This window comes from Leishmania major, chromosome 34 (assembly GCF_000002725.2).
Source record: "Leishmania major strain Friedlin complete genome, chromosome 34".
In the NCBI taxonomy this organism is placed as follows: Eukaryota; Euglenozoa; class Kinetoplastea; order Trypanosomatida; family Trypanosomatidae; genus Leishmania; species Leishmania major.
The window spans coordinates 1,535,688-1,562,719 of NC_007286.2; the positions used below are offsets into that span (position 1 = coordinate 1,535,688).

Here is a 27,032-nt window from a genome sequence, read left to right on the forward strand (position 1 = left end):
CGCATGTTAGCCATGTCGCACGAATCGCAGCTGCTGGGGTTGCTCTGGTGCGAAGCAACGCAGCCGTCCTGCAATGCAGCAACGCTGACGCGCAACATCGGCGTGGCCTTCCGATACCTGGAGACGCCATGGGACGACAAGGCCAAGCAAATCATCGGTGCGCTCATAACCCTGAACGCCGGCCCCATGCACACCACCATCTGGGCCGCCCTCTTTCAGCAGCTGCGTGAAACAGACAAGCCCGCCATCAAGGTCTACATTCTCAAGCAATTCGCGAACGTCTGCTGGACAGTTCCCACTAATCAAGCCGCGAATGCGTTCCGTGCGTTCGCCCTCGAAGTGCGCCCGCTGTTGGAGGACCTTCAAGTTGTCGTGAATGCCACTTTTCAGAGGTCGTTTGTCACAACAATCAAGTTTTTCAGCTCCTTTGCTGAGAAAACGCTTTCCAATGAACTCTTCAACGCTGTGTACCGGAGTCTGAAAGAATGGAAACGGCCGGACAGCATCCGCGCAGCGGTCACTGTCATTGCAGCCATGGCCAACGACAACCCAAGTTGCCCATCTCCAGAGCAGCTTCTCCGCCGAGCAAGATACGACTTGGATTGCTTCAGTGTTGCTGTACTGCTGGACACCCTCGTATCTTTCGAAGTTGCTCCCGGTCGCATCTCGGATGAGCGACGCATTGTCGCATTCCAAGACGAGCTGAGCGAGATATTCGACAAAATTCTCGCTGCTCCGCAGGCGAACGAAAAGGTGATTCCACCCTGTGTTAGTGCATACCGACGACTGAAGCAGGTCTGCGATTCGTGGGAGCCAGTAGCTGCTGAGCCCTTTGCGCTTTTCATCGTGGATGCGCTTGCTCAAGCAAAGATCAGCAAGCTTCTTGTTTGCCCGTTTTTGCATTTTCTGCAAGAAACACCGTGTATCTGGTCGCGCAGCTCCAGGATTGTGTGGCAACTGACGGGTAGTAGGGATCCCTTTGTGCGCGCCGATGCCTACGCGGCACTGGCGACCACTATACATGTCATAGGCGCTCCAGAGCACCGGCTGGTGCTGGCAGACTTGATGGAAAGGCTTCGCTTTTCAATTGCCGAGCACTGCAGTCGCACCACTGTCGCCATCCTCAAATTCGTAAAGAAGCTTTTGCTGCATGCACGCTTTCCCCCATCTGCAGAGGAACTGTACCTTTCAAAGCTGCTGCACTTGTGCCGTCGTCACGGAAGGGGACTGTATCACGATGTGCCTGCGCAACTGGAACTACTCAATGTGTTTCTCTGCGCTCGCGTTGCACCGGACGCCTTGGTCGTGTTTGCGCTTGAACTTTTTTCGGTGTCTCACGATCGCGCGGTTGCCAAGAAGGCGTTTAGCGTGCTTCGCCATTTCTCGACGGAAGTGTTTCTCGACAGTGGTGTGCAAACCAGTGGAGAATACAGTGATGACGCAAACTACTTTGAGGCCGCAATGCAAATGCGATGCGCTGAGCCTTTCAAAGATGAGCTCCTCCCATTTGTTCGGCTGCATCGTACCAAAGGGCTTTCTGCCTGCATATATGCACGACTTTGCACGTTGGCTGAAAATGAGACGAAAAACTCCATTAGTTGCATTATTGTGTGCGATGCTGTAAAGGAGATTTGCACAACGAACGCAGCCCATATTTTCGACGACATCTTTTTCAAGCACACAACATTGTGTCTTTTGTCGCAGCTGCTTGTTTTGCAGGACCGTATGCCGAGTGATGCGTACGTGTCCCTTCTGCAGGCATGCGCAGCTTGTCTTCAAGGCAATGACCTCGGCATCCGCGAAGACGCACATCTGCTGAGCATGCTAGTACAACATTCGTGGAGTGCAATCGTAACCTGCACCACAGCTTTGTTTTCTACTTTTCGTCCAGCACCCGTTTTACCCTCGTGTCGCTTTTTCCGCAAAGATTCCCTTTCTCAAGCATGCCGCCATCTGATTTTGATGTGTCGAGATATTGCGTTGTCGAACGATGTTGCTTTCTACGATAGTACGTTGCATGAGATACTAACCAGCAACATGAGCCTATTCATTTCCTGTGTCTCCTTTCTGCGCTGTGCACCAATTTTTATAGCGGAGTTGGTGGAGTCGGTAGACTGCTGGCTTGCATGCTGCACTATTCTCTCTACCTGTGTACCAAAAAGTGTGCTTCGACTCCTTACAGTGGTGCTTGAAGCAGCTGAGACAGAGTTGCCCGTGGCTCCACAGCGAGCGGGAGCAACGCATTACTCTCTTTTGTCGGTGGCACGCATGTGCAACAGCATGGTGAAACAAGCAATCGAAATGGATTTGCTGTTGTGCTGCCCTGAAATCTGCAATTTTCTGCTATTTTTTATTTCGAAAGATGCAGATGATGAGGTATTTTTGTTTCGCGAGCTTATTGCAAACAACTGGACATTAGTCGTCGACTTGTTTTTGTTTTGTGAGCGTATCGTCATGTGCTTGCACAACGACAACGATGCTAGCGCCTTAGCTGCAGTTTTGAACCTTCTATTAACGTTGTGTGACAGTGTCTATTTCCCGCAGGTCACAAGTGTTATTTCACGCGGCTCGTTGGAGGAACTGCTTCAAGTCTTGCGCAAAACACCCGATTTCAGCCAAAAGTGCCAGTGTGTTTTCTTGGCCTCCCACATTCTCGCTGCATTTGACGAAAAGAACAGCCTTGAAGAGAAGATGAGCGGTTGCTTTTCAGCGTGTAGTACCGATGTGGATTTTTTTGGGCGCATTGATCGCTTGGTGCAGCTTTGGAATGCAAGTGATGTCCAAACACAAGCTCGCTTAAAAACGTTGCTGACAAGTCCTAGCAGCATAGAGAGGCTCGTCTGTGCAGCTGCTGTGGATGTGCAGTACATCCCCAAAGCCGTAGAGGCTGCTCTGGGTGCCTCGGCGGACCGCGAAGTACTAGATGTTTTGTTGCTTATTGTCACGGAAGCGGAATCTGAGACACTCTCCCCTCTTCTGTTTGCCATTAGCGATGCGGTGTTCGGGGAGAACGATGACCTCGTCAAAAGAATTATTCGCAGTTATCGATGGGGTTGGTATGGAGGGCAGGAAACAATGCGAATGCTGTCGAGTGGCGCTTGGCGAAACTTAAGCACTCCACTAAGCGAGTATCTGAAACTACTTTTCGGGTTTCACCAACTCGACATAACAGAGCGTCACGTTCGCTGTGAAAGATATGTAGGTACATTGGATAGCTATGAATCCTCTCTTTCATTTTGGCAGTTGCTATCAGGCGGGGCATCTGTAGATATATTGCAGCACGAAATGGAAACAGGTTTTTCTTTACTGCGTCTGACGGAAGTGCTGCAGCTGAAGGGCACATCAGCTCTACGTACAGTTTGCTTGCTTTGCGACCAAGGTGTCAGTATTGTGACTGCTTTTGGCCTCAGTAATATTCGCCGCTTAGCGATCTTTTTCTCCACCGGCGTTGGTTGTGAACTGTCTTCATGTGACCCTTTATCATTACTGCGACTGCTTCAAGTGCTTGTCAGCACCGCTAGAGGCTCTCTAGTGGAGTCTGAGCTGAGTGGGTGGCTGCAGCTAAGTTGTTGGCTTCTTTTGGATCGAGTTTGCCTTTTTTCAAGTACCCAGGAAACGACGGAGGCTGCGAGCGGAAAGCAGCCGGCGCAAACATTCGTGGCCGCTGAACTAGTCACCGTTTTTGTTCAGCTGTCGAATCTGTTTCTCTGCTCCACTGCGAAGACCCTTGACGATGTTGCCGTCTCCGTGATCCGTTATGCAATACGCAACGCTACTATCTTCACAATGGGAGATGTCAGCGAGCGTCTTTTTTGGATGGTCGTGCGTCACTGCATTTATGAGGTGTGGGCTGCAATCACAGCGGAAACTGTCGCGTCGGTGCGAGATCCCGAGATTATTGTCTTTTTGTGCCGTGCTCATGTGAAGGTAGGACTTCCGCTCCCCGTTCAGAGGGAGCTCCACGCTTTATTCACGCCACAGTTGCTTTCATACGGTAATGCGGATTCCGAGCTTGAGGAGGACAGTCTCCGATACATTCTTTGGCTTGTTGGCAAATTTGCGAGCAGCGATGTGCACTCTTCGGTGCGTGGTGGGGCTTCTTCGCTGCAGCATGCGCCAAAATGGACAGACACTGCTGATATTGGCGCACCGTCATCTGGTAGGCAGGCGCTGAAGCACTTGCCTGCTGCGGAGAGCAACTTCAGCCGGAAAGACGCGCGGTCACTTGCTGCTGCCGTCCGCCGCGTTACAGCTCAGCTGGCAGAGAGGGTGCTTGCAAATACCACAGGTGCTACGCCGAGCAATGTTCTTGATGCCCTTGGTGTCTTGTGCAACCTTGCGCGGCCCGCACCAGCTGAGTCTGGCCCTGCAACGCCGCTGCTGTCGAATGTCGTTAGTCTAGATCATGTGTACCGGATTGCATGCGATTTCACCAAGGCGTTTCCGCTGCTCTCTGCCGATGCATCACTGCATCCCCCAGGACACTGCCTTGATCACCTCCTGGGGCAGCTACCAAAAGAGAGGCGTGCTCACAGCATCCCTGATGCTTTGTGCCTGAACAGCATAGCATGGCTATTGAGCAAGCTGCTGCAGTCGTGGGGCCGAGAGAACGCACCTGACTCGGCGCTGCCGGCTCAGCTTCCATGCGTGCTCGCTTTGTACCTCCCCTACCTTTTGCGCTGCGACCTGCCGTCTTACCTTTGCTCACTGCAGGGCCTTCGCTACTTGTCGGTCTGCGGCGCAACTCCGGAGGTGGAGGCTGTCTACGATGTCGCCCTGCCGAGACTCATGGAGGATTTGGTGGACGTGCGGTGGGGTGCCGGCCTTGCGGGCTGTTGGTACGAGATACTCGTTGATTGTCTCAGTCGTGTTCCAGGTGCTGTCCCAGATGGTGGCCGGCAGCTCTCTCGGCGCATCTGGGAAGGGCTGTGGCGCGGAGCCGGCTCTGTGGAGCACAGCTGCAACCAGCGCTTCAGCGAGCGCGCTCAGCGGTCGCTCCAACAGGTTATCCACGGACTCGCGCCCAGGTCTGCGCAGTGGGAGCTTTGCCGCTTGGTTGTGCTTGATAGCGGTCTGCAGAGTCGACGTGTGGTACTGACACCCGTGGCGGCATCCGCGTTTTCTATCGAGTCTCATACCGAGGCCTTCTTTTGGCTGACACGGGAACTTCAGGAGCGAACGTGGCGCTCACAGCTTTTGCAGACACAATCTGCTTTCGTGCACTACGGCGCTGCGGTCCTTGACGCGGACAGCTCTCGATCTCTCTTGTTCGAGTTCGAAAAGGCAGTTGCACCGATCCGCGAATCACCCGACGAGAGGGGTGAGTTTGCAATCGGAGAAGAGGCTGCTTGCATCATTGCGGAAGGTGTGCGGGATTCCCTTTTCAGCGCCACAGACGCTGCACTTGCTGCTCTTAACCACTTCGATTTTGCCGACATCATGCAGCGTCGCGCCGTTTTACACGAGTTGGCTAAAATGATGGTGAGAAGCGATGCAAATACCCCGTCGTGGGCTGAGGTGTACTTTGACGTTCTTTATGAACGGACGACTTGGCATGACGAGGGTCTGTGGGTTGCGTGCGCACTGGCGACGGCCGCGGTTGGTCAAACTGAGCTGTGCTGGTCAAAGACGGTGCTAGCATCCTTGATCCCCGCTAGTTCAAGTGCTTGGAAGCGCGAGCTAATGCGCCGCATTGGGCAGCGCGCCAAGATCAGCGGTGCGCAGCGGGAAGCGCGGCGGTTTTTCGCGGACGCAGCTGAGCGACTTTCGGCGCTGCAAGGGCCTCCTTCGCCGTGGAAGCGCGAACTGTTGGCCGCTGTGTTGTCTGTATTTTCTTCTTGACCAGCAGCGGCCAGACATCAGAGAAGGGGAACGAATAGTGAATACCTGATGTGATGTTTTTGTATGTTCTGCGTACTCCGTCGACCGTGCATGTTTTTGAGCGCACGGAGGGGCACTTCGTGGCGGAGCGGTAGCAAGACTGTGACTGCCTCTGCGCACTGACGAGCGGGAGGGGAGGAAAGAAAAGGAGGAAAAGCAACCAGGACGGAGTCAACGCGTTGGAGTGAACCCGCCTTTTTTGTCTGACCGCTGGGAGAGGGCGCGTGCTTGTGTGACTACCTGAGCGTTTGAAACATCCGTGTATTCTGCGTGTGATTCCTGGTTGTCTTGACTTGCCTACTGAACCCATGCTGTGTTCTGCCCTGCTGCTTTGTCTCCATCTCTTGTCTCTGACGTATTTCCCCCTTCGCTCGTTATGCGCTGTCTGCGTGTGTGGGGGCCGTCTAACCCCCGTAGCGCAACCTGTTTTCACGCTGCAACGCACATCCTTTCAGTGCAAGAGTTCTTCTACATCGGTGGTGCCATTGCAAGCACTGCCTTGTGTTTCTTGTATCTTCTTTTTATACCGTAAAGGCGCAGAAGCCTGCAGCGCGTCACATTTACTTTATCAAGTCTCTCACTCTAACACACACACACACACACACACACACACACACACACACACACACACTACAAATTCACGCACGGTTTTTGTTCATAGAGGTGCCATAACCACCATGAGCGTCACCCCTAAGCACTCACCCTGCGCTGAAACAGCCGCAGATGTTCAAAGCAGGCCTGCAGCGCCTTTGCCAGAAGCTGACGCGACTTCTTTGGGGCTGATTTGGACGCGGGCCGGTATTGTGGCACTTGTTGCAGCATTTTCCTTTATCACGATCTCGTACTGCTCGCATGTGTACTTCGACCGTGACTCGGCGTTTCACAACGCCCTCGAGTGCTTGGAGCGGGTACTCAAACAGCACGAGAGGAGCAACTGGTTGCTGAACGGCACGCTGCTCGGTTCCACCCGGCTTGGCCGTCTTGTGCTGTGGGATGCAGATCTTGACATTGGGGTCTTGGTGCCATCTCCAAGCTCTTTCGACGCCGCCTCTGCTGCGCTGGACGAGGAGTGTTTTGGGCACAGGTCTATTGTGAAGAGGGGTGCTCTCAACTCCGACTTACGAATCTGGCGCAAGTGTACGAGCCGCATCTGCGCCGAGTTTTACGAGACAACGCTGGTAAACGGCACAACGAAGACCGGCGAAGGGCAGTCGAAAGAGTCGGACCTGTTTCCGTTGAGGTCGTGCACCGTTTCTGGCGTTCACGCAAAGTGTCCCAACAACGCGCCGTTTTACCTCGCACAAGCGTACGGGCAGGACTGGCTGACAATCCCTCTCATCAAGCTGTTCTGACGGTGGCCGCTGAGCATCCTCTCTCGCCGGAGTCGAGTCTTCTTGTGTGAACCGGCACCTGCCTCTACACTCACGGGCACGCGCGCACCTCTCGCGGATCTGGTATGCAGGCTGCGTGGGTGTATGCTCGAAGAGCTTTCTGTTGTTGTAAAAGGACGCAGGAGACGGTGTGCGGACGCCTTCGACTTCATCGTTGCCGTAGCAGTCAAGCGTCCTCCGCCTCCGCCATGAGAGGACCACACAACAAGCGCGGAGGATCCTGTGCCGAACCATTCAGAGCCTCTCTCCCCCTCTCCACACACGGCGAATTTCGTTTTTGCCCCCTTCTTTTTCCTTTTCACCTGTTCTTGCCACGTCTCTTCTTTCTCGTGCCTCCATTCTCGACTGCATCGTGCGCGTGATGAAGGCGTCGGACACGCGTGTGTGAAACGGGTAGATAGGGTGGCCTTCAGCTTGTTCATGCATGCAGCGGTGCCACATGCAGCTGGGCGACAGTGAGGCGAGTGCGCGAGCCGCGGAGGCATGATCGACAGGGACGGTGCAGCTCACGGCGTGCACCTCACTGCATTGGCACTTGAATTTCACACAAACACAACAGCGTATTCCACTGCTAGGGAGAGCCAACGCTTGAACAGAATGGACGAAAACAAAGCGAAGTGATCAGGGAGCGGAGGCTCGCGCGTTTAACGTGCGTTATGAGCAGTGTGGGCAGCGATGATAAGCATTTTGTCTCCTCTGCCGTTTCATCCAGCCTTCTGGAGGGTCCTTGACGACACGGCCACTGCCGTGTGCACGCGCGGACAAGCGGCGCCGACGAATTCCAGCGTCAAATGGCTTTCTGTGTCACTCACTTTGCTTCTCCCGTCCTAGCTTCTTGACAACTGTGGCCTGTGCCCAAGCGCCTCAACGACCCATCACTTCGAAAGCGTCTCATTAGCGCAGCAAGTACGTGCGCGACTAACAATGAGTGGCAATGATCTACTCCCTCTCTGGATCGGGACGCCTCAGCGAGGGGTGACGCATGACGATACGGCGGATCCGTACACGTCCAAGGTCGGTGGCCAGGCTGTGTACTTCCGCCTTGGTGCGAGCACAGCGGAACAGCAATCTGCTGGCGCGCTGAGCAAGTACTTTCAATGCCCTCAGTGTAAGTCCACTGCCCAAGTCTCGCTTCTGTGCCAGGTGTACGCCCCCCTCGAGGTCTACGATCGAGTGCTGTACATTCTCACGTGTGCCGCCTGTACGCGTAGGCCAAGAGCAGCCGCCTCTTTACAAGGAAGTGTACCAGCGCCTGCACTGACCACTGGCACCAGCAAAAAGAGCGGCCTTGCTGCTGCTGCACGGTCCCACACCAGTTTCTGCTTTGCCCTGCGGAGCCAGAACTTCAGCCGCGAGCACTTTGCCGAGTTGCAGAAACAGCTTCGCGCGGAGGCTCAGAGGGCGACCGAGGATGAGAAGGAAAAGGCGGAGAACGATGCACCGCTCTTTGGTGGCGGTGACGACGACTGGGGAGACGACGCAGACGACTGGGGCACGGAGGAGGGGCCGGTAAAGGAGGCAAAACCGTCACCGGCGGAGCCCCTCGACGACGCCGGCGACAAAAACGGTGCACTAGAGAAGACACCGAACGAACTGCCCGAATTTCCGTTGGCGTCGCGTGGTATGACCGTACCCCTGAAAGGCACTTTGTACACGAGTGGCCTTCCGCTTGATCTGTATGAAGAGCCTCCGCCAAAACAGACGAAAGAGCTCTCGATTGAGGAGCAACTGGCTGCTGCGAAGTCCATGTACGGCAGCTCTGCAGCACTGGACACGAGTGGCTTTGAGGAAGACGATGAGGCTCCTGAAGAGAGGTGCGTGCGTGAGTACATGGAGCATATGGAGCGGACCCCATCCCAGTGTGTGCGATGGTGCCTCGGCGGCACTCCACTACGAACGTCCACAACACCAATCGGTGTGAACGGGAGCTCTCTACCGCCGCCGTGCCCCGCGTGTGGCGCGGTGCGCCAGTTTGAGATGCAGCTTACGGCCCCTGTTGTCTTCTACCTCACTAAGGACATCGGCGAAGCCAAGAACACGGCGCTGCACTTCAGCAATGTTCTCGTGTATACTTGCAGCAGCAACTGCTACAACACCAACTCTAACCTTCCCTACCTGCCGGAGTACGTTGTGGTGGAGGATGAGCTATAACGATGGTAAGAAGCGTCCACAAGCGCAGCATTCTGCGCCGAGTAAGCACCGAGTACGAACTTGAGGGGTAGGCAAAGCTGTATTCGCCTGGAAAGAGTGCAACCTACCGGACTGCTTCAGCTGATGTGTTGGTGCAGGCGTGCATTGCCCACTTACACCCCCCCCCCAAAAAAAAAAGAAAAAAATGAAACGGACAAGAACAAAACTGCTCAGGTGAGGCATGGAGACGGATCCTCATGCCTCTGCCTCACCGGCACCATCCGCTTCTCTGGTCGAACTCTCCCGCCCCCCCTTTTTCTGTTCTGCGGTGACCGCATGTGTTTTATTAGTATTATTTCCTTTGATTCCACTGCCATGCATCGCCTGTACCCCTTTCTTCCCGTCTCTTGTCTCTTGGCACCTTTTCCACCCCATGGCCAACCAACATATCTTGGCGCCAAGTAGCCCAACGGTGTTTCCGCCGTGCTCTCCCCCCTTACCCCCCCTCTTTCCTTTCGGTGCGTCACGTTTGTTTGCATACCTGGACGCGCGGACACACCTTATCCTTGGCATGCATACTCGTTGTGGGGGCGCTTTCTGTGAGCCAACCCAGCCGCTGCTTCTGTCATGTCGTCTGAGGACGTTATTCTGCGCAACGATGTCGCAGGCGTACGAGCCTTCTTCAGTGCGGCTGCCAAGAACGTCGTAAATGCTGTGAATGAGAACGGCTACGTTCCGCTGTACTTTGCGTGCATGAAGTCGTCCGTGTCTCCGCAGGTGATCGAAGAGCTGGTCCAACTAGGCGCTGCAGTGGACGGCAGGGGCACCAGCGGCGAAACGCCCTTGTACATCAGCGTGTACAATCACCGTCTGGACGTGGCGAAGTACCTCATCGCCCGAAAGGCAGACGTGAATGCTGTGAACGGACCTCATAGAGAAACTGCTTTGCACGTGGCAGCAAGGTGCGGGTTTGCAGACATTCTGTCCTGCTTGCTGAGCGCCGGCGCTGACCTGAATATGCGCAACGCGAGGCAAGAAACTCCTCTGTACGTGGCTGCGCAAGCTGGCCGCCACGACACCGTGTACCTCTTACTCGAGGCCGACGCAAATGCCGCACTTGCGAACGAAGACGGTAAGACGCCGCTTTACATCGCCTCTGAAAAGGAGTACAAGCACGTAGTCGTACTTTTAAAGGCCACACGTGCCGACTTGAAGCATGCGAAGTCGCTCGCTGACTCAGAGTGGCGGCTGCGTCCAGAGCCGATGATGTCGTCGGGCCAGATGCTGGACAAGGCTGCGGCTGACCAGCAATTCGCGGCAGCAGTGCGTCGACGCTCTTCCGCGGGTGCGCCAGCTCCAGATACGAAACCGATGGATGTGGTCGAGATCAGGGTGCCGGAGCCCCAGGTACGTAGGCACAACCCCCTGACGGGGGAGTCGTACGGCCCTTGCCGCAGTCTGGAGGAGGTGGGCTACGATTCGCCTCCAACAATTCCGAAGGAGCTGCAGAACCGGCCACCGGCGAGGCTGTCGCGCGTTGGGGGCACGTCCATGGTGGTGGGTACCGGCACAGAGGAGGGTGGTCGTGAGCCTATCCGCATCGATTCAATCGGCGGAGACGGTGTCGAGTACTACGCGCCACCCAACAAATAGAGGCTTTCTTGCCTCACCCAGTATCGGCAAGCTGCGGCGCTGTGGAATCCCTAAAGGGTCGTGGTGCCGGCACCGTTTTCTTCCATTCAACATCCCCGCATCTCACACCGCGTGCACGGCCTCCTGTGAACGCTCGCCCTCGCCCTCCCCCTCTTTCCCTCTGACTCGAGAGGGCCTCTTCACCGCTCATGTATGGATAGCCAGCGCATTTGTATGGCTCTAATTTCCCTGCCGCCGCAAACAACAAAAAAGAAACGAAGCCGACAGACACCGTGGCACTCTCAACACAGGTGTGCGCTATGTATGTGCGGATTCGACTCCCTCACCGGCTTGGGTGTATGCGCATCGGGACCTCGTAGAAACAACCACAGAAAGATAACCGGAATCGGGCAGGAGAACGGCAGACGGCTAACCGTGGAACTGTCGTTTTTTTTTTCCTTTACTGCGTGAAGTACACCGGACCAGGCTTGTCGGGGGACGGTCACGCTTTTGTTGTTGTTGATCGTGAGCGCACCCAAAGCTGCTTGGCAGAGAGCGACAGAGAGGGACGGCCGGCGCTCAGGGTCCCTGGTTTTCTGGTTCATTCTTTCCCACCCAAGCACTTGCTGGGCACTGCTGTGGCTGCAGTGGATGATGATCATGCTGACGTGTCAATAACCCTTGTTCTCTTTCGGGATTCGATTCTTCTCTCTCCGCACGCGCGGATGACTTGCACTTTGGCTTCATTGTTCACAATTACGTGGTCAGCGGCTGCCAATCATTCGCGCACACACACGAACACGTAGGTACGGCATATACACACCTACTCGCGAGCACGTGCGGGATTCTGTATGCGCCTTGACCTTCGTCGCTCCTTCTTGACGTCTCTGAGAAAAAGAAGCTCTCTCTTACACACACACACACACACACACACGCACACACAGACACAGAGAGAGAGAAGGCGACCAAGAAAAGGTAGCATATCACTGGTATTCTACTTCTCCCTGCGTACCCGATAGCGGCAACAGCAGCACAGAGGCACGCGTGCCTCGCTACCGGCGTCGCTGTTACGTTTGGGTCCAAAGCGCTCTGTCTCTGAAACCGACGCCACTGCCGAACCAAAAAGCTGGTAGAACGAGAGAGAGACAAACAAAGGACCTTGGTCGATATGGTATCTTCTTGGGACTGATCTTACTGTTGATTACATCAATTCGCTCGCCACCTCCGTAGCGCTCCTTTTTTTTCATCTGTGTGCGTGTGTTTGTTCTATTCTGCTCATTGCCCGTCTATTGTCCATCACGTGACCACCCTTCTCCTTGGCGTGTGTGCGTGCGCGCGTCTTGCTTTCCTCTGCGCTTATTCTCCTCTCATTTTCTCCTCACTAGTCCCTCATTCTTCTTCCTTTTCTCTTTAGCTTCGACTGTCTACCGCTCTCTTTCCCCGCGCCCTCCTCCCTTGTGCCCACAACCCTTGTCTACTCTCATCAATAAAAGCCTTGCATCACAGGGCCGTAATTGCAAGACAAAAACTCCGTCCGCCCTGCTCTCTGCCAGAGGTGCTGCCATTAGTATTTCCTCTTTTTCGAGCCCTCTTGCGACGTTTTTATTGGTTCGTTTGCCCCTTCCTCTGCAGCCTGCTCGCGTTTTTGTTGTTCGTGTTCTTTTTTATCAGGTGTGTCTGGTGGAAAGCAGCGCGGCACAGCCATGCCAGCTTTCACGCTTGCGCAGCAATGTAGATTCCGGCATGTGCTCAGGTGCGTTTGCCTTATCGTTCTACTGGGCCTTTCACTCGGCTCTTCACCGACACTTGTGACGGCCCAAGACGAGCCGGCGCGTGACATCATTGCGCCGCTGCCCGAAGGCACGCAGCAGGCGGAGCTCGAGTTAGCCTTGCCAGTTTCTGTAGCGGAGAATGTGGATCCTGTAGGGCCTTCCGAGCGTCCTAGGGAAGCTGTCGTCGAGGTTTCGGTGGAGGTCCCGCTTGATGACGGCGCTGTTGCCGAGCACGATGTGTTGGGTATACCACAAGCTGATGAGGATGCCGCTGATGCTGAAGAGCAGAGGGCGATTGAGGAGACCAGGATGACTGAAGCAAGCCGAGAAGCCGCGGAGACGCGAAGGGACGTGCAGGCAGAGCGAGAAGATGACAGGCGACTCGAGGAACATGAGAGAATGGCAGCGGAAGCGCAGAGCCTTTCAGAAGAGGCCGAAGCACAGAAGGCGGTGGAAGCTCAACGATCCTTTGAAGCTGCAGTGGAGGAGGAGTCTTTTTCATCGGCGGTCCGTGTGTCGACTGAGGAAAACGGTGCCCAGCCATCAGGCAGTGGTGCTTTTCATTCAGCCAACCTCGAGCAAGAAGCAGTGGCACACCATAGTGAGCAGTTGCCACCGCCGGTTGATTCGGTGGAGGTAGAGCTCTCATCTTCATCGGGTGCCGCGACCCTCGACACGTATCTGTCCACGGAAGAGAAGGTGAGCAAACACATGGCTGAGGAGACCAAAAGGGCAGAAGCTCAAATCGCTGCGGAGGCGCAGCAGGCGGATACGGTCCCTCACCATGAGGAGATGCCCAAGGCGGCCGAAGTCAGTACGGCCGAAGATGCGAAGCAGTCGGAGGAAAAGAGGGTTGCACAGGAGTTACAAAAAGCGGAGCAAGTCCGCATAGCTGAAGAAGCGGCTCTCCAAGCTGAGGAAGCGCGCAAAGATGAGAAGGAAAGGCTTGCTGAGGAGCGTCGCAAAGCCGAGGAAGCTCGTCTAGCACAGGAGGCACAACGCGCGGAGGCGCAAAGGACCGAAGAAGAAGTGCGACGTGCAGAAACGAGGAGGAAGATGGAGGAGCAACGCCACGCTGATGCGGCAGCCGCGAGTGCTTCGAAGCGCAGAAAAGCAGCGGCAGAGGCCCAAGGGCGGCTGAATGCAGAACGGAAGCAGGTGCTTGCCAAGATAGACGAGGAAAGGGTGCGGTTCCGGACAGCTGCATCTGACCTCATAACACAGCAGGAAGTGGAAAAGTCGTCTGCGGTGCGGCGCGACAAAACCGTCGCCACCGAACTGCAGAAGTCCATGGAGACAAAACTCGAGGTCCTCCAGCACGACCTCGTGACGCTGGGGCGTGTCTCGGCGACGCTTCGCGGCAGGGTGAGCGCGCTCTTGCACAGTAGTACTCTTACGCAGGTGCAGGAGGACGTCCAGGCGTTGGATGAGGTGGTGGTGAAGGCGGGTGAGACGCTCGATAGCATTCGCGAGGCCGCCGACTCACTCGCAGATGCGGCGCGTGCGGCTGTGGGGAATCAGAAAGACGCCCCTGCTACAACTGCAGAGATCACGCTACTAGCAAAGCAGAAGCTGGCACTGGAAACTGCCCACGACGCTGCAATCCAGCACCTCCTGGAGCGCCTGCAGGCCCTCGACTCAGAGCTGGCAGAAGCGGCGGAGCAGACAGAGGCAGAAGACAAAGCAGTTGCAGGGCCTGCCGAGGCTGCTGAGGGCGCGGCCACTCCTTCTCTGTCGCTTGTTGCACCTGCAGCAGCGGAGGCACCGCAAGAGGTAGTGTCGCTGCCCTCCGAGGCCTCCCGACCAGTGAGGACCTCCACACCTGCTCCGACTCCCTCCGCTCCCGGAGCAGAGTCGCGGGTGAACTCGCCAAAACACGCAGAGGAGAGCCACAGTCGATACCGCCGCGAGCTGATCGAAACGCCGGCAAATCGGGGCGGGGAAGAAAGCTACAGCGAAAGCAGTTACGAGGTCCGCCACCTCGAGGGCGGCGCACCGTACAAGGCGAAGCAGCACATGGAGATTGCTGGCACAGTGGTGGTGATTGCTATCGCTGCAACCGTACAGACACTCCGCTGGTGCCGCAGCGCGTGTCGTGATGAGGAGGAGGATGAGGAGACCTCCGAGGATGTGGTGCCGGAACTTCAAGCAAGCGAGAAATCCTTGGCATCCCCACAGAAGTCGCTCCCTCAGAGCGGCGGACCGTTGCAGCAGCGGCCGCAGGCATCACTGCCGTCTATGTTGCCACCTCGCGGAGCCAACGCAGCACCCGACCGAGGTGGTACGGAGTCGCCGAGTTGCTGGGAAAGCGGCAACATTGTGCCGCCGTCGCAGCGCGGCACGCCATCGGCCTCTTCCGAGCAAATGCACTTGCCTGCCGAGGAGGGCGACATCCTTTCGACGACACCCGTGCTGCGTCACCACCCGGACGCCTTTCCGCTCGGTTCCCCGGCGCCGGGCAGGCCTGGAGTCATCCGAAGACCTCCATATGGGACCTCGCCTCTGGACACTGCACGCGCGCCGCCACCCCCGGGTGCGACATCCCCATTTACGCCGTCTCGAAACGAGGCCCTGGGCATGTTTCCTACTCCCATGCAGCGGCAGCCGCCGCTACCTGGCGGGCAGTTTGGTGGCCCGTCTCCGCCACCACTGTCGGGTAACCCGCCAATGGCGGGAACGCCACTGCAGTTGCACCGCCGCCGAAACAATGGTGACGACTTTGAGCTGCAAAACCCCTTTCTCTCACGTTGGTCGTAGAAGAGCAGGGGGCGTGGCGTGTCAAGGTAGGAGAGTGTTATTGTGCTGATGTCTCTCTGCCTCCCCCTCTCTTTGTGGATGGAAACCCGAGGGCACTGGCTTGGACAGCGCTGCTGCTGGTCTCGCCTCCCGCTCCCCCTCTGCATCTGCTGGTACGATGATTGACTGCTGTGCATCGGACCATCGTTTCTCGTCGCTTCCTTTTTCGATTTCGCTTCTCTGTTTTTAAAATCCTTTTCTCTCCATGCGTTCCGCTTCTTCTCTGGTGGCATTGCTGCCGCGTGATGTCTTGTGCGTGACGAATCTCTTGCGCTGTATGGAAGGGGCTGGAAAGCATCTTCTCCACCGGGTGCATGAGGGGGGGGGTCATAGGGGAAACTTGTCGGGTTCTTTCTGAGCTGACTTTCTCAGCTGCCCGCAACCCTTTCCCCTCCCTTGTTTTGTTCTCCAGTGCACCTTCAACACCTTTTGTGGTGTCTCATCGTGGGGTCGGGGAAAAAGGGGGGGAAGCTCTTTCGGCAGCTCTCGCGGTGAGGACGCGTTCTTTTTGTTCCTCTGCTACTTGACCCACCGGCGCCCTCTCTTCCTCTCTGTAATCATGCCATCTTCGCCTTTTGTCCCTTTGTTTGCCGCCGTGCACTCGTAGCCACCACTACGCGGCACACCACCTCTACCCACCCCACACGTACGCTCACCGACCAGGTTGCAAGCGAAACAGAGGGCGATGTGAGAGTTTCCCTTTCACCTCCAACGTCTTTGCTCCCATCATACAAGAACAATTCTCTTGTGCACCGCATGCCTTCAGAAGATGAGTCGTCGTGGCGGCTTCTCTTCGGCATCGCCCTGAGCCATGGTGAGTTGCTCAGAGCAGGGCGACTCTCGCATGACGGCTGGATGATGTTTCTTAGCTCTGCGCAACTCATCGGCCCCGCGACAGGGGTCTTCCCGGTTCTGCTCGACCAGCTTTGGCTGCGGCAATCCTTGAGCGAAGGTGCGCGGCAGGCAGACGTCAACGAGCACGATCCAGGAGCTGCCTCCGTTTCGTCACGGGCCTTCTCACTTAGCTTCGGGTCATCGCAGATGTCTTTGATATCCAGAGACTTTCACCGCTCCGGGAATGCCACAACAGCGCCGTCGGCCTCAGTGCCGCGGCTGTCGAGCGCGGCGCATGAAGGCGAGTCTATGGGATTCAGCGGCTTTGTGGATATGATGAAGGTGATCTGCGTGCGCATCTTCCAAACCCAACGCTTCACGCGCCTGCGCGAGGGGCACCGAAACTTCGATGAAGGCGATGGGGAGTCTGCACTTCTTGCACTACGTGAAAGCGCTGAGGACCACGTTCTGCTGACCGAGTCGGTGAAGTACACCGCCACTACGTTTCTGCGGCCTTTCATCTCGCAGTGCATCATCCATGCGTCGTCGCAGATGCGGCTTCACCCGGCGCGAAACGGGTGGGCACTGCATGTGAACCGACTGGTGGCGCACATTGTCGGATCCTTACTCCACACGGCAATTCTTCCGCTTTTCCGCAAGTACGCAGTGGCTGGCCGCCTGTCGGAGGCCGGCTACCGCGCATTCATCCGAGACGCTTTCCCTGGACTGGACGCCGTCAAAGAGACTTGCGCGGTGGCCATCTTCTATCACGGCGGGTTTCCAGACATCCGACCCCTTGTGAAGGGTCTGCAGCCGCTAGCAGCGTCGGTCTCTCCAGAGCTCGCCACGGTGGTCTCCGAGCCAACACTTGGCTTCACAGATTTTATCGAAGCGATGCTGATGCTGACGGTGGTGGTGTACTCGGACGAGGTGCGCTACCCCGCTCACCGACCCATCACTGCCAAAGTCTGGTCTTTCTTTGAGGAGCATGTTTGCGGCCGCGCGCTCCGCGGCGTTGCCATGTGCTCTGACCCATACGTCACCGGTCGCTACGCCACGGTTCCGCCTGGCCTTGTCTCTGTCTACCCAGCGGTAGCGCCGCGGTTGCAGTGCCCTTCTCTTTTTGTGGAGGTCATCAATTTTCAGGGGGACAACGTGGCGGGTGGCGCAGTGCAACCACCTGCAGCGCGAGCATCCGACAAAGGCGCACCATCCTCGCTGTTTCTGACGGAGGTGACCGTCGCTGAAACAGAGTCGTCGTTGTGCTTGCCGGGGGACTGCGGCGCCAACGCTGACGTTGCCTTGCACGCTGCAGCAGCGTTTTTCGCGACCGAGTGGAGCTTTCTGGAGCGGAATCGATGTGTGCCTCTCTTTGGTCGAAGCCGAGCTTCTGTGAGCCACGCGATCATGATCTGCGGTGCTGCCGCAGAGGCCGCTCCGACGACGTGCCCTGAAATTTTACAGGTTCCCCTCCCCGACTCGCTGCAGCAGCCGACGCTGTATCAGTGCGCTGTGGGGGTTGTCGCCGCCACAGCAGCCGACGGAGCTTTCGAAGAGGGGGCCATGTGCATCCTCTTCACACCCTTCCGCTCTCTTACCGTTGAGTTGGCTGTCTCTGATGATGATGCAGCAACCACGGGCAAAGACGGCGAATCAGTGGCACAAACTCGCCCTTGGGGATGCGCGGACGTTATTGTGACTGACACGCCCCTTGTGCAAGTCGTCCCGCCCCGCCTGCTCGCTCCGCTCCACACAATCTTCGTATCTCAGACTCCAGCACCTAGCGGCGACGATCCGGCCGCATCTGCGCCGCCCTGCATATCGCTTTCCGCGGTGTGCGAGCTGTGCCGGCAGCTGCAGTGGTGCGCCACCGTTGACAAGCAGCGACACAACTTACCGTCACTATGCGCGCAGGCATGGGCGAAATATGGCGACTTTCAGCGCATTCTTCACTCTACGGTGAGCCGAAACGGGAACACTCCCTCCGCCGGGGGAGCGTTGCCATCCTTCACGGAGCAAGCCGCCTTTCTCAGCTTCACGGACTTCATCGGCTGCTTAGCCACAATGCTCTTTCTGGAGCAAGGCGGGAGGCTGAATGACGTGCCTGACGTGCCGCGCCGTCTAGAGCTCGCGCTGTCCTCCTTGCCACCCACCTTCACCTCTGCCACTGGAGCCGCTTCTCGTGTCCCGGACGCCGGGCTGCGATCGCCAGGCATCTACAATATTCCATACAACGCCTTCCGCGATGTGCCCTACCTCACTGCGCTTGAGCGCAAAAGGAAGCAGTCGAAAGAAGCACAGGAGCGCCGCACCGCTTTGATTGCGTCCTTACGGGAGCACCACGCGCTGCAGATCCCCTCCCCTGTCACGCTGCCGCCTCTCCCGGAAGACCGACCGTGTGCAATGGGCCTGGTGTCCCAGTACGGCACGGTGAATCCGACAGCAGTCTTTCACGCTGTCATGCGCGACGGAGCGGAAGTCATAAAATCCCACTTCCTGCAGCAGGAGCTAGCCATCCCCGAAATGCATGAGTGACACAAGGCATTCGTGGTGGCTGCAGTGCGAAGCTCGACGAATACGCTTCGGGTCTGTACGCCTTCTCTTTATGTGTATGTCTGCTTACCCTCGCCTTCTCTCACGGACGCTATCTTGAGCGCAGTCCGGCGTGGTCTGGCGAGCGGGCTCCATTAGCGCGTCTGCGTGTTTTTCTTCCTTGTACGTCGGCGGAGCTCCTTTGGAGCGCTTTGCCGCGACGAGACTTACACGCACGTCATGTACACTACCTTTGCCCTACACTGCACGCACCCGCAGGGTGCTGGCTGCTTGGAGTAACATCCACAAGCACTTGACGCGAGCCACGTAAACTGTCGCTAAGGATGAGGGAGGGGAAGGGGTCGTGGTGGTGGTGGAATGACCAGCAAAGGCGCAAGGTGCCCCCCTCCCCCTTGGTTTCGATGTGCGTGTGCGTGACAATGATGGCCTGGCTTGTGGAGTAGGCGGCACACAACACGCACGCACAGCAGGATGCTCTCTCTATTTTCTCCTGACACGCCTATCCCCGTTGCTCCTCTCGCACACGTGCGAGAGGAGTGTGCTGCGACCCACTCCCTGTGTCTCTTCGACGAAGCGCTGCCGCCTCTTAATGGACTGGAAAAAAAGAGATAGATGGACTGGCAGTGCCTCATGGTCTCATTGGGGTGACTCCTGCCGCACTGCGGGGCTCAACCCTGATTATCTCCCTCTCGCTGCATCTCCCCTCTTTTTCCGCTTCGTTTCCTCTCTTGGTACCGGTAATCGTCTGCGTTGCCTTGCAGCTCTCATGCGACGACTTGAAAAGAGGCACCAACACACGGACACGGACGCCCTAGCAAACCTGGCAGAATGGGCGGCATACCAAACCGACGCGCGGAGGCACAGCGCCGCTCACTGCTGCAAAATCTGCAGCTGATCTCTTTCACCAACCAGTCTGCGGAAGAGCAGGAGAGGTGCATCCGACAGCTCTATGACACGGATATAAGCACGTTGGAGGAGTGCCTGCTGCAAGTCACGCATGTCTGTATCACGCACCCGAACTCCAACGCGCAGGAGCTGCTGCATAACTTTATGCTCTGGCTTGCCGGCTGTTCGCTGAACATTGCGTTTCGCCTTGCGTGGACTGTGGATGCCGTATCAGCTTTCTATAGTTCTACTGGGATTGCGGGGCGGCTCCAACACATTCACGACGAGCTCGAGAGCTACGCCATCAATCAAGGGCAACCAGCCATTCCTTCCGACAGCACCAGCGGTGGCGACGGCAGTCGGACCTCCAGCGACCCCGAGGAGGTCCTCCGCGACGTGGATGCCAGTGTCGTGCAACGGAAGGAGGTGCGCCTCAAGCTGTACAACGACGAGCGGACTTTTGTGACGACCTTGACGAACCTGAGCAACACGCTTCGCTTTTTTCCAGATCGCAACTACCGCAAGGACGAGCTGCGCAGAGGGCTGCGAGTGCTGAATCAACGGCTGGAGTCCATGCGTCTCGTCCACCCACTCTGCACCAGCAGCGGATCTGTACAGTGGATCGTGAACATCTCCGTCGACGAGTGCACCGTTTTCTCGTCACGCGAGCGGGCGCCTTACCTGATTCGCTACGAGGTCATCGTAGACGACACAGCGACCATGCAAGACCCGACCGCGACGCGGCTTCGGCAGCCTGACGGGCGCTTCCGCGTCCATGCAGACTCCGATGAGATCTTCGTTCCGGCACCCCCACCCGAGTCTGAGCCACGGGCCGCGTCGCTGGTAGAAGCGAGCGAAAGCGGCGCCGTGGAGGACGCGTCGCCCGAGGCATTGCAATGTTTGCAGGCCGTGTTCGGCGAGAGCAAGAAGGTGCGCATGACGCGCGTGCGTAAGTCGTCTCCGTGGGGCGCGCACCCAAACTGGTCCATGAACGCGATGATCGTAAAGGCCGGCGACGATCTCCGGCAGGAAGAGCTAGCGCTGCAGCTCATCCACACTTTCCAATGCATCTGGCAGGAGGCAGGTCTGACGGTGCGTGTGAAGCCGTACGCGGCGCTGCCTACGCACCGCGACTGCGGCCTGCTCGAGGTGATCGAGGACTCTGCGTCTATGGATAGCATTAAGAAAGCGACCCGGGTCAGCAGCATCTACAACTACTACCTCAAGGCCTACGATGGCGAGGACTCCGTTCTTTATCGAAAGGCGCAACAGAACTTTGTGGAGAGCATGGCTGGCTACAGCATCATCTGCTACATCCTCCAAATCAAGGACCGCCATAACGGCAATCTCATGATTCAGCGCGACGGCAGCTTGGTTCACATTGACTTTGGCTTTCTGTTCGTGACGTCACCGGGTGGATTGAACTTTGAATCCGCGCCGTTCAAGTTGTCGCAGGAGCTCATCGACGTCATGGGTGGTGCCTCGAGCGACGCCTTTAACTACTTTCGCATTCTTGTCTACGAGGCGCTCGCGGCGGCGCGCGAACGCTGCGAGGACATCCTCACACGGGTCTCTATCTTGACGCCAAACAACGCGATGCCCTGCTTCGGGGCGGACCCGGGCGCCGCCGTTCGCCAGCTACGCGGACGCTTTCGCGACGACCTTCTCTCCGAGGCAGACTACGCCGTGTACGCGAAGGAGCTCATTGTGAACAGTGCCGACAACTGGCGCACTCGACGCTACGACCAGTTCCAGAGCCTCCAGAATGGGATTCTCTAGCACGCCAACCTGTACACAAGGCCACAAACGGTGCTGTGCTCGCCGCGCATTCATGGTCGAGTGCTATTAGTGGCCGTTGCGCGGGGGAGGAGAGGATTGGCTTTTGTGTTTCTACACGTCCCTGGTCCTCTGCATCGCCTGGGCATCACTGCGTCTCCTTCCTCATCTCTGGGTGCATGTGTGTGCATGTGTGTCTCTTCTCGCCTCTTTGCCACGTCTCAATGTGCAGTTGTGTGTGCCCCGCCGCTGCTGCCGTTCTTGTTGTTCCCATTGTGCGTCTTTGCTCTTCCGAACCCACGTGCAACCATCTCTTCTACTTTGCTTCGCTTCGCTCGTGATTCACTGCACTGTCCCCGTGTCCTCGACCTCTTGCGTTCTTATCAAAAGACGAGAAACACGCTATCGCCACCGATGCAGGTGTGCTACCACACTGGAGAGTGAGTGAAGCACGAGAGTGGGAAGGTGCAGCGCAACCGTTGCCCCGATTTCTCCTTCTAATGCTTACACAGTTTGCTTTTCTTTCCCGAGCCGTTTGTCGGTGCCCGTTGAGGAGCCACTTGCGCGGCTATGCATGCTGCTATCCAGTCGCCACATCATCGTTCGGCCATACCGTGCCCTGTCTTTTTGTTGTTCTCCGACTATGCGCACATCAACACTCCGTACCTGCCCTTCAACACTGCTACTGAAAACAACACAAACGCCCGTTCTCTGCCCCCTTTTCGCCCACGCACGTACGCGCAGACGCTACTCTTTTGCTTCTATTCGTGTCGGGCGCGCGGAGCGCACAGAAACAACCGAGGCGATAAAAGGAAAAGGCGTTAGCGCTAGCAGCACCCACACCCAACGTACACGTTTCTCCCTTGCCTTAGCCCTCGATGCGTGCATTCCTGATCTAACTGCCACGTAACCGATCAGAAAGTCCGCCATTCAATAGACACAGAGGACACACACACACACGCACACACGCAAAACGACGAAAAAGAAGCATTTTGGAAGACCCTGAAAACAAATCACCCGCGCATACGGTGGTGGCAGTGGCGGCGGACCCAACGTGTTCGTTCGGGTCAACCTTATCACGGAAAGGAAAGCAGAACCGAAAACAAACGAACGAATAAAACGGTGTCGCCTCTTCCTTTCCGTCACGCCGAGTCTCTGTCATTCTCGCTCTTGCGATTTGATGGACTCGCACTATATGATCTCTCGTGTGTGGCACCTTCGCCTTTTTCCCCTTTCTTGTTTTCTTATGCGAGTTTTTTCTTCGCCTCCGACTCGATTCAGCGTCGTTACGTATTATTTGGCAAACGACTTGTGCACTGCCCCCCCCCCCTCCCCTCCCCCGGTCTACCTGGCCCCAACGGCGTTGTACCTCAAGAGAGCATATACGGCTTCGTAGGGAGGGAGCAGCAACGGCGAAACAGCAGAAGCGGAGGAGTGTCTCGCATACAGGATTACCCCTGCAAAGGAAACCGGCGCTCGCGCGCGTACATACAAGGACATACAGTGGCATAAGAATAACCCACGATGGGGCTGGAAACCCTCAGCAAGGGCACGTCGCCGGCCCCGATGTCAGTTGTCTGTTTCGGGCATCCTTTGCTAGACATGATGGCGACCGTTGAAAACGAGTTCTTGCGGGAGCATAACGTCGACCCAGGGAGCGTCACACTGGCGGCGCCGGAGCAGCTTGTTCTTTTCTCGAAGCTGCTGGATGAGTTCAAAGGTCAGGTAGACTACGTCCCTGGTGGGGCCGCCATGAACACGGCGCGTGTTTTGGCTTGGATGCTGCCTGATGTGCACATCGCCTACGTGGGTGCACTAGGCAAGGATCGCTTCGCCGAAATCCTGAAGAGCGCGCTCACCAAAGCTGGCGTCGAGCAGCTGTTTGAGGAGTGCGAAGACAAGCCGACGGGCACCTGTGCCGGCCTCGTGGTGCAGAAGGATCGAACGTTGCTCGCCAATCTCGGCGCCGCCGTGACGTTGTCATTGACGCACATTCAAACAGACGCCGTGCAATCTGCAATTGAGAAGGCCAGTTTGTACTATGCAGAGGGCTTCTTTCTCAACACCGCCTCCAGCCCTAACAATCTTCTCTACGTTGCCGAGCACGCTCAGCGGCACGGAAAGCTTTTCTGCTTCAACCTGAACGCACCGTATATTAGCATTGCGTTTCAGAGCCGCCTACATGTTCTCTTGCCTCATGTGGACATCCTCTTCGGCAGCGACGAAGATCTACTAACGTACGCCTCTGTGCGATGGCCGCACGACTTTGACCTGAAGACCCTCGGCACCGTCATGCACGCTAATTCGCGGCGCCACGAGGCGCTCGTGCGGTGTCTCGCGCGCATTTCCATGCTGCCGAGAGCCACCCCCGCCAGGCCACGACTCGTGGTGGGGACCTGTGGGCCGCACGACACGTACGTCGCATGCGGCGACCATGTCCGTTCCTACCCAGTGCCGCCGATGGCACAGGAGGAGATGGTTGACGTGAACGGCGCCGGTGACGCGTTTGTGGCGGGCTTCCTTGCTCAATACATGGTGAGCCGTGACGAGTCTACTAGCGTCGTGGTCGGTCACGCTTCGGCACAGAACTGCATCCGGCATAACGGTGCCGTTGTGAGCGGTGTGCCCCCGGCGCTTACGCGCCGGATCAGCGGCACGACAGAGCCTGTCATGACCGCGAACTCCGCTTGAAGGGCTGTCCTTCTCACCCCCTCACAAGCTCAGCAAACAGCAGTGTAGCACCGGTGGACCGATATCCAGGCGCTATCGTATGTTTGAATGTACGTGCATATGCGTTGGTGCATGTGCAGCCGGTGTGTCTTTGTGTATGCCCCGTTGCTGGTTCGGCTTTTGCAAGTGTGCGTGTGTGGGCCGTTGAGTGCACCTGCGTACTTGTCGAGCGCGTGCTATGCAGCTTGGGGCAAACAGTGACGCTGTGTGCAGATGCCGAGGCTGCGGACTGGTGTGTCCTCCGCCCTCGCGAAGTGTGTTCCTCTTTCTTTATTTTTTTTTTCTGTCCCCCTTTTGTGTGTGGTGTCATATGTCTCTCTCTCGCCTCTTCCTACCATGTCCCTCTCGACGGGCATACTTGTACTCCTCTGTGTGCCCCATCCTGCCCCTCCTTGTTCTGCCTTTCTTTCCTCCTCACCAGCCCTCCCTCCCTCCCTTTTCTCCTTTACGACACCTTCTTCCCCCCTTTGTTTTTACTTGCAACTGACTTATGCTTGGGGTGATGCGAGAAGAGTAATGTCGATACTCGTTTTTGTGTGCGAAATGCGGGCTCTGATGCGGAGGGGGGGGGCACTTCAGCGTGGTTTCAGAATCCAGCACACACGCCACTCAGCGTGAGAGACGCTAAGCAGCCCTCCGTATCCCTCCGCCAAATGTCGAAGCGCTTCTGTTCATGACAGGTTCAGGCACCTACGCCCTCAGGGAGCTCAGAGCAATGTATCGCTACCGATGTCAGCGGTCAGGTTCTGGACGGCGTTGCGTCGGAGCGGCCTGCGGCAGTGAACAGGTTTGTGCCACCCATACGATGGGCGAAGTGTCCACGTGACTCGATCGTATCTCTCATCCGGCATTCACACTGCTCTGCTGGTGTGGACTGTCAGAATGTCATCCCGAGAGGGATGCACGAGGTGTGGCGACTAGAAAAATGGGAGTACCTGTGAGGCCACCTTCGAAGCGGGTGGGCAGGTAGAGTTTGAGGCGGGGTCCGCGCTTTCAGATGGCTGAGTCAGCACTTGGCTGTAGGGCGTGTCTACGGCTACGTTGCACCATCGCGATGGGCCTGTGACATGTGTAGAGTGGAGCTGAGCTTGTGCTGTACGTTATAAAGGACACATCGAAAGCAAGGAAGAAAATGAGATATGGGCGAGTTGTTTTGTGTGTAAGGGTTTGCTTTTCTTCACAACGTGCTCTTCCGACCACTTCATTTCCCCGCATCAGCCTGCTGCAAACACACCCACCCACCTACACGCACACACACACACACACGTATATATATATGTATACAAACTCAACCACACATAGAGGCGCAGTGGGTGAGATGCGAAGCGATGCCGCTGTCAGTGAGCTGTCGTCAACGGTGCATCGCTGTCCATGTCATGTGCGTCTGCGCGCAAATCGTTTTCTCTCCGTATGTGTAGAGGTGTGCGCGTGCACAAACAAACGCAGGCTTGTCCTTCTGTGTGTATCTGTGTGTAGCTTTTTTTGTGTGATAACTCTTTCTTCGTACATTCTCTCTTCCACTCCTCCTCTCGTTTCGCTGAAAGTTTTCGTTCACTGGAATTGTCGAACACCCCTCTCTTTCCCCCCTACGTACACAGGCGCAGAGATGCTCAGCACCCACTATGCCCTCCCTTTCGTCTCTTTGTTGAGACGCATGCTGATGCTCTCGGTAGCCTGTACGTGCATGTGTGTGTGTGTGAGTGCGTATGTGTGTGTATATATGTAACTGTTTGCTTTGTGACTTCACCGTTATGAGTTAGCAGGCGAACACGCATCTCTTTGTAATTTCTTTCTTGGTTTTCCACTTCGAATGTTTGTTGCTGCTGTTTCGAACCCATTTTTTGTTCCCGTGCTGGCTGATGTCGCAGCGACCGTGCGAAAGAGAGTCAGGGATGCGAGACTGAAGGGGAGAGGGAGGTGCGCACAAGCTTGCACGTACACGACAGAACACCACACGCACAAACAAAAAGACGAAGGAGGCAAAGATGCCAAGCAGAGTAAGCACCATGCCAGCATTTGTAGTGACGCGCTTTTTTTTGTGTGTGTGTGTGCGCGATGCTGTTGTTTTATGGCCCTCAGCGCTAGCCCTTTCACTGTTCTCTTGCTCTCTTCTGGCGACATAGCATCCTCGCTTCTCAGTCTAGGCATCTGCCTCTTCCTTCGTTGATGGGGCTGTATAATGTACGTTTCTTTTTCGAGTGGCTGTCCTTGACCTCTCTCCCTTCCTTCTTCAATGGGCAGCTGTAAGCGTAAGGATCAAGGGAGCTGAGTGCTTGATTCGTCATTTTTTCCGTTGGGTATTCGAACGTGTCGCATCCTTCTTTTTTCCTTTTGTGTGCCTGTAGAAAATGAAGCAGTTCAGAACAGAACACACACACACACACACACACAGGTACCTATACACAAAAAGAATACTCAGCAAGTGAACGTATCGTCACCGGCGGTGCACCTTGTGAAGCCGAGGCAAGCCTTGGAAAGTACGGAAGAATGGACCCTGCGCAACTTCAAAGTGCAGTTTATGCGAGTTTCTACCCCCCTCCCCACCTTGGCTATTGCAGCCGTGCTGCTGCATAGCGCGACGGAGCGGGCCGCACAGAAGAGAAAGAGAGAGAGCGCGCTGCGCCCAGACGAAAATCAGGGGAAAACTGCCGAG

At 56.5% G+C, this 27,032-nt stretch overlaps 8 protein-coding genes across 8 annotated transcripts; all 8 read left to right on the top strand.

The window, feature by feature from the left end:
- Positions 1–3: 3 nt before the first annotated feature.
- On the top strand, positions 4–5,841 carry LMJF_34_3530 (conserved hypothetical protein; the record flags this gene model as incomplete). The annotated part of the gene is made up of 1 exon (XM_001686405.1): positions 4–5,841. The coding sequence occupies one exon, from the start codon at positions 4–6 to the stop codon at positions 5,839–5,841; it is 5,838 nt and encodes a 1,945-aa protein (XP_001686457.1).
- Positions 5,842–6,557: 716 nt separating this feature from the next.
- LMJF_34_3540 (conserved hypothetical protein) lies at positions 6,558–7,232 on the top strand (the record flags this gene model as incomplete). The annotated part of the gene is made up of 1 exon (XM_001686406.1): positions 6,558–7,232. The coding sequence occupies one exon, from the start codon at positions 6,558–6,560 to the stop codon at positions 7,230–7,232; it is 675 nt and encodes a 224-aa protein (XP_001686458.1).
- A 963-nt stretch (positions 7,233–8,195) lies between these two features.
- LMJF_34_3550 (conserved hypothetical protein) lies at positions 8,196–9,422 on the top strand (the record flags this gene model as incomplete). The annotated part of the gene is made up of 1 exon (XM_001686407.1): positions 8,196–9,422. One exon carries the CDS (start codon positions 8,196–8,198, stop codon positions 9,420–9,422), a length of 1,227 nt encoding a protein of 408 aa, XP_001686459.1.
- A 606-nt stretch (positions 9,423–10,028) lies between these two features.
- On the top strand, positions 10,029–11,054 carry LMJF_34_3560 (conserved hypothetical protein; the record flags this gene model as incomplete). Its single annotated transcript, XM_001686408.1, has 1 exon — positions 10,029–11,054. One exon carries the CDS (start codon positions 10,029–10,031, stop codon positions 11,052–11,054), a length of 1,026 nt encoding a protein of 341 aa, XP_001686460.1.
- A 1,682-nt stretch (positions 11,055–12,736) lies between these two features.
- Positions 12,737–15,562, top strand: LMJF_34_3570 (conserved hypothetical protein; the record flags this gene model as incomplete). The annotated part of the gene is made up of 1 exon (XM_001686409.1): positions 12,737–15,562. One exon carries the CDS (start codon positions 12,737–12,739, stop codon positions 15,560–15,562), a length of 2,826 nt encoding a protein of 941 aa, XP_001686461.1.
- A 795-nt stretch (positions 15,563–16,357) lies between these two features.
- LMJF_34_3580 (conserved hypothetical protein) lies at positions 16,358–18,970 on the top strand (the record flags this gene model as incomplete). Its single annotated transcript, XM_001686410.1, has 1 exon — positions 16,358–18,970. One exon carries the CDS (start codon positions 16,358–16,360, stop codon positions 18,968–18,970), a length of 2,613 nt encoding a protein of 870 aa, XP_001686462.1.
- An 846-nt stretch (positions 18,971–19,816) lies between these two features.
- Positions 19,817–21,652, top strand: LMJF_34_3590 (putative phosphatidylinositol 4-kinase; the record flags this gene model as incomplete). The annotated part of the gene is made up of 1 exon (XM_001686411.1): positions 19,817–21,652. The coding sequence occupies one exon, from the start codon at positions 19,817–19,819 to the stop codon at positions 21,650–21,652; it is 1,836 nt and encodes a 611-aa protein (XP_001686463.1).
- A 1,521-nt stretch (positions 21,653–23,173) lies between these two features.
- On the top strand, positions 23,174–24,340 carry LMJF_34_3600 (adenosine kinase-like protein; the record flags this gene model as incomplete). Its single annotated transcript, XM_001686412.1, has 1 exon — positions 23,174–24,340. The coding sequence occupies one exon, from the start codon at positions 23,174–23,176 to the stop codon at positions 24,338–24,340; it is 1,167 nt and encodes a 388-aa protein (XP_001686464.1).
- Between the last annotated feature and the right edge of the window lie 2,692 nt (positions 24,341–27,032).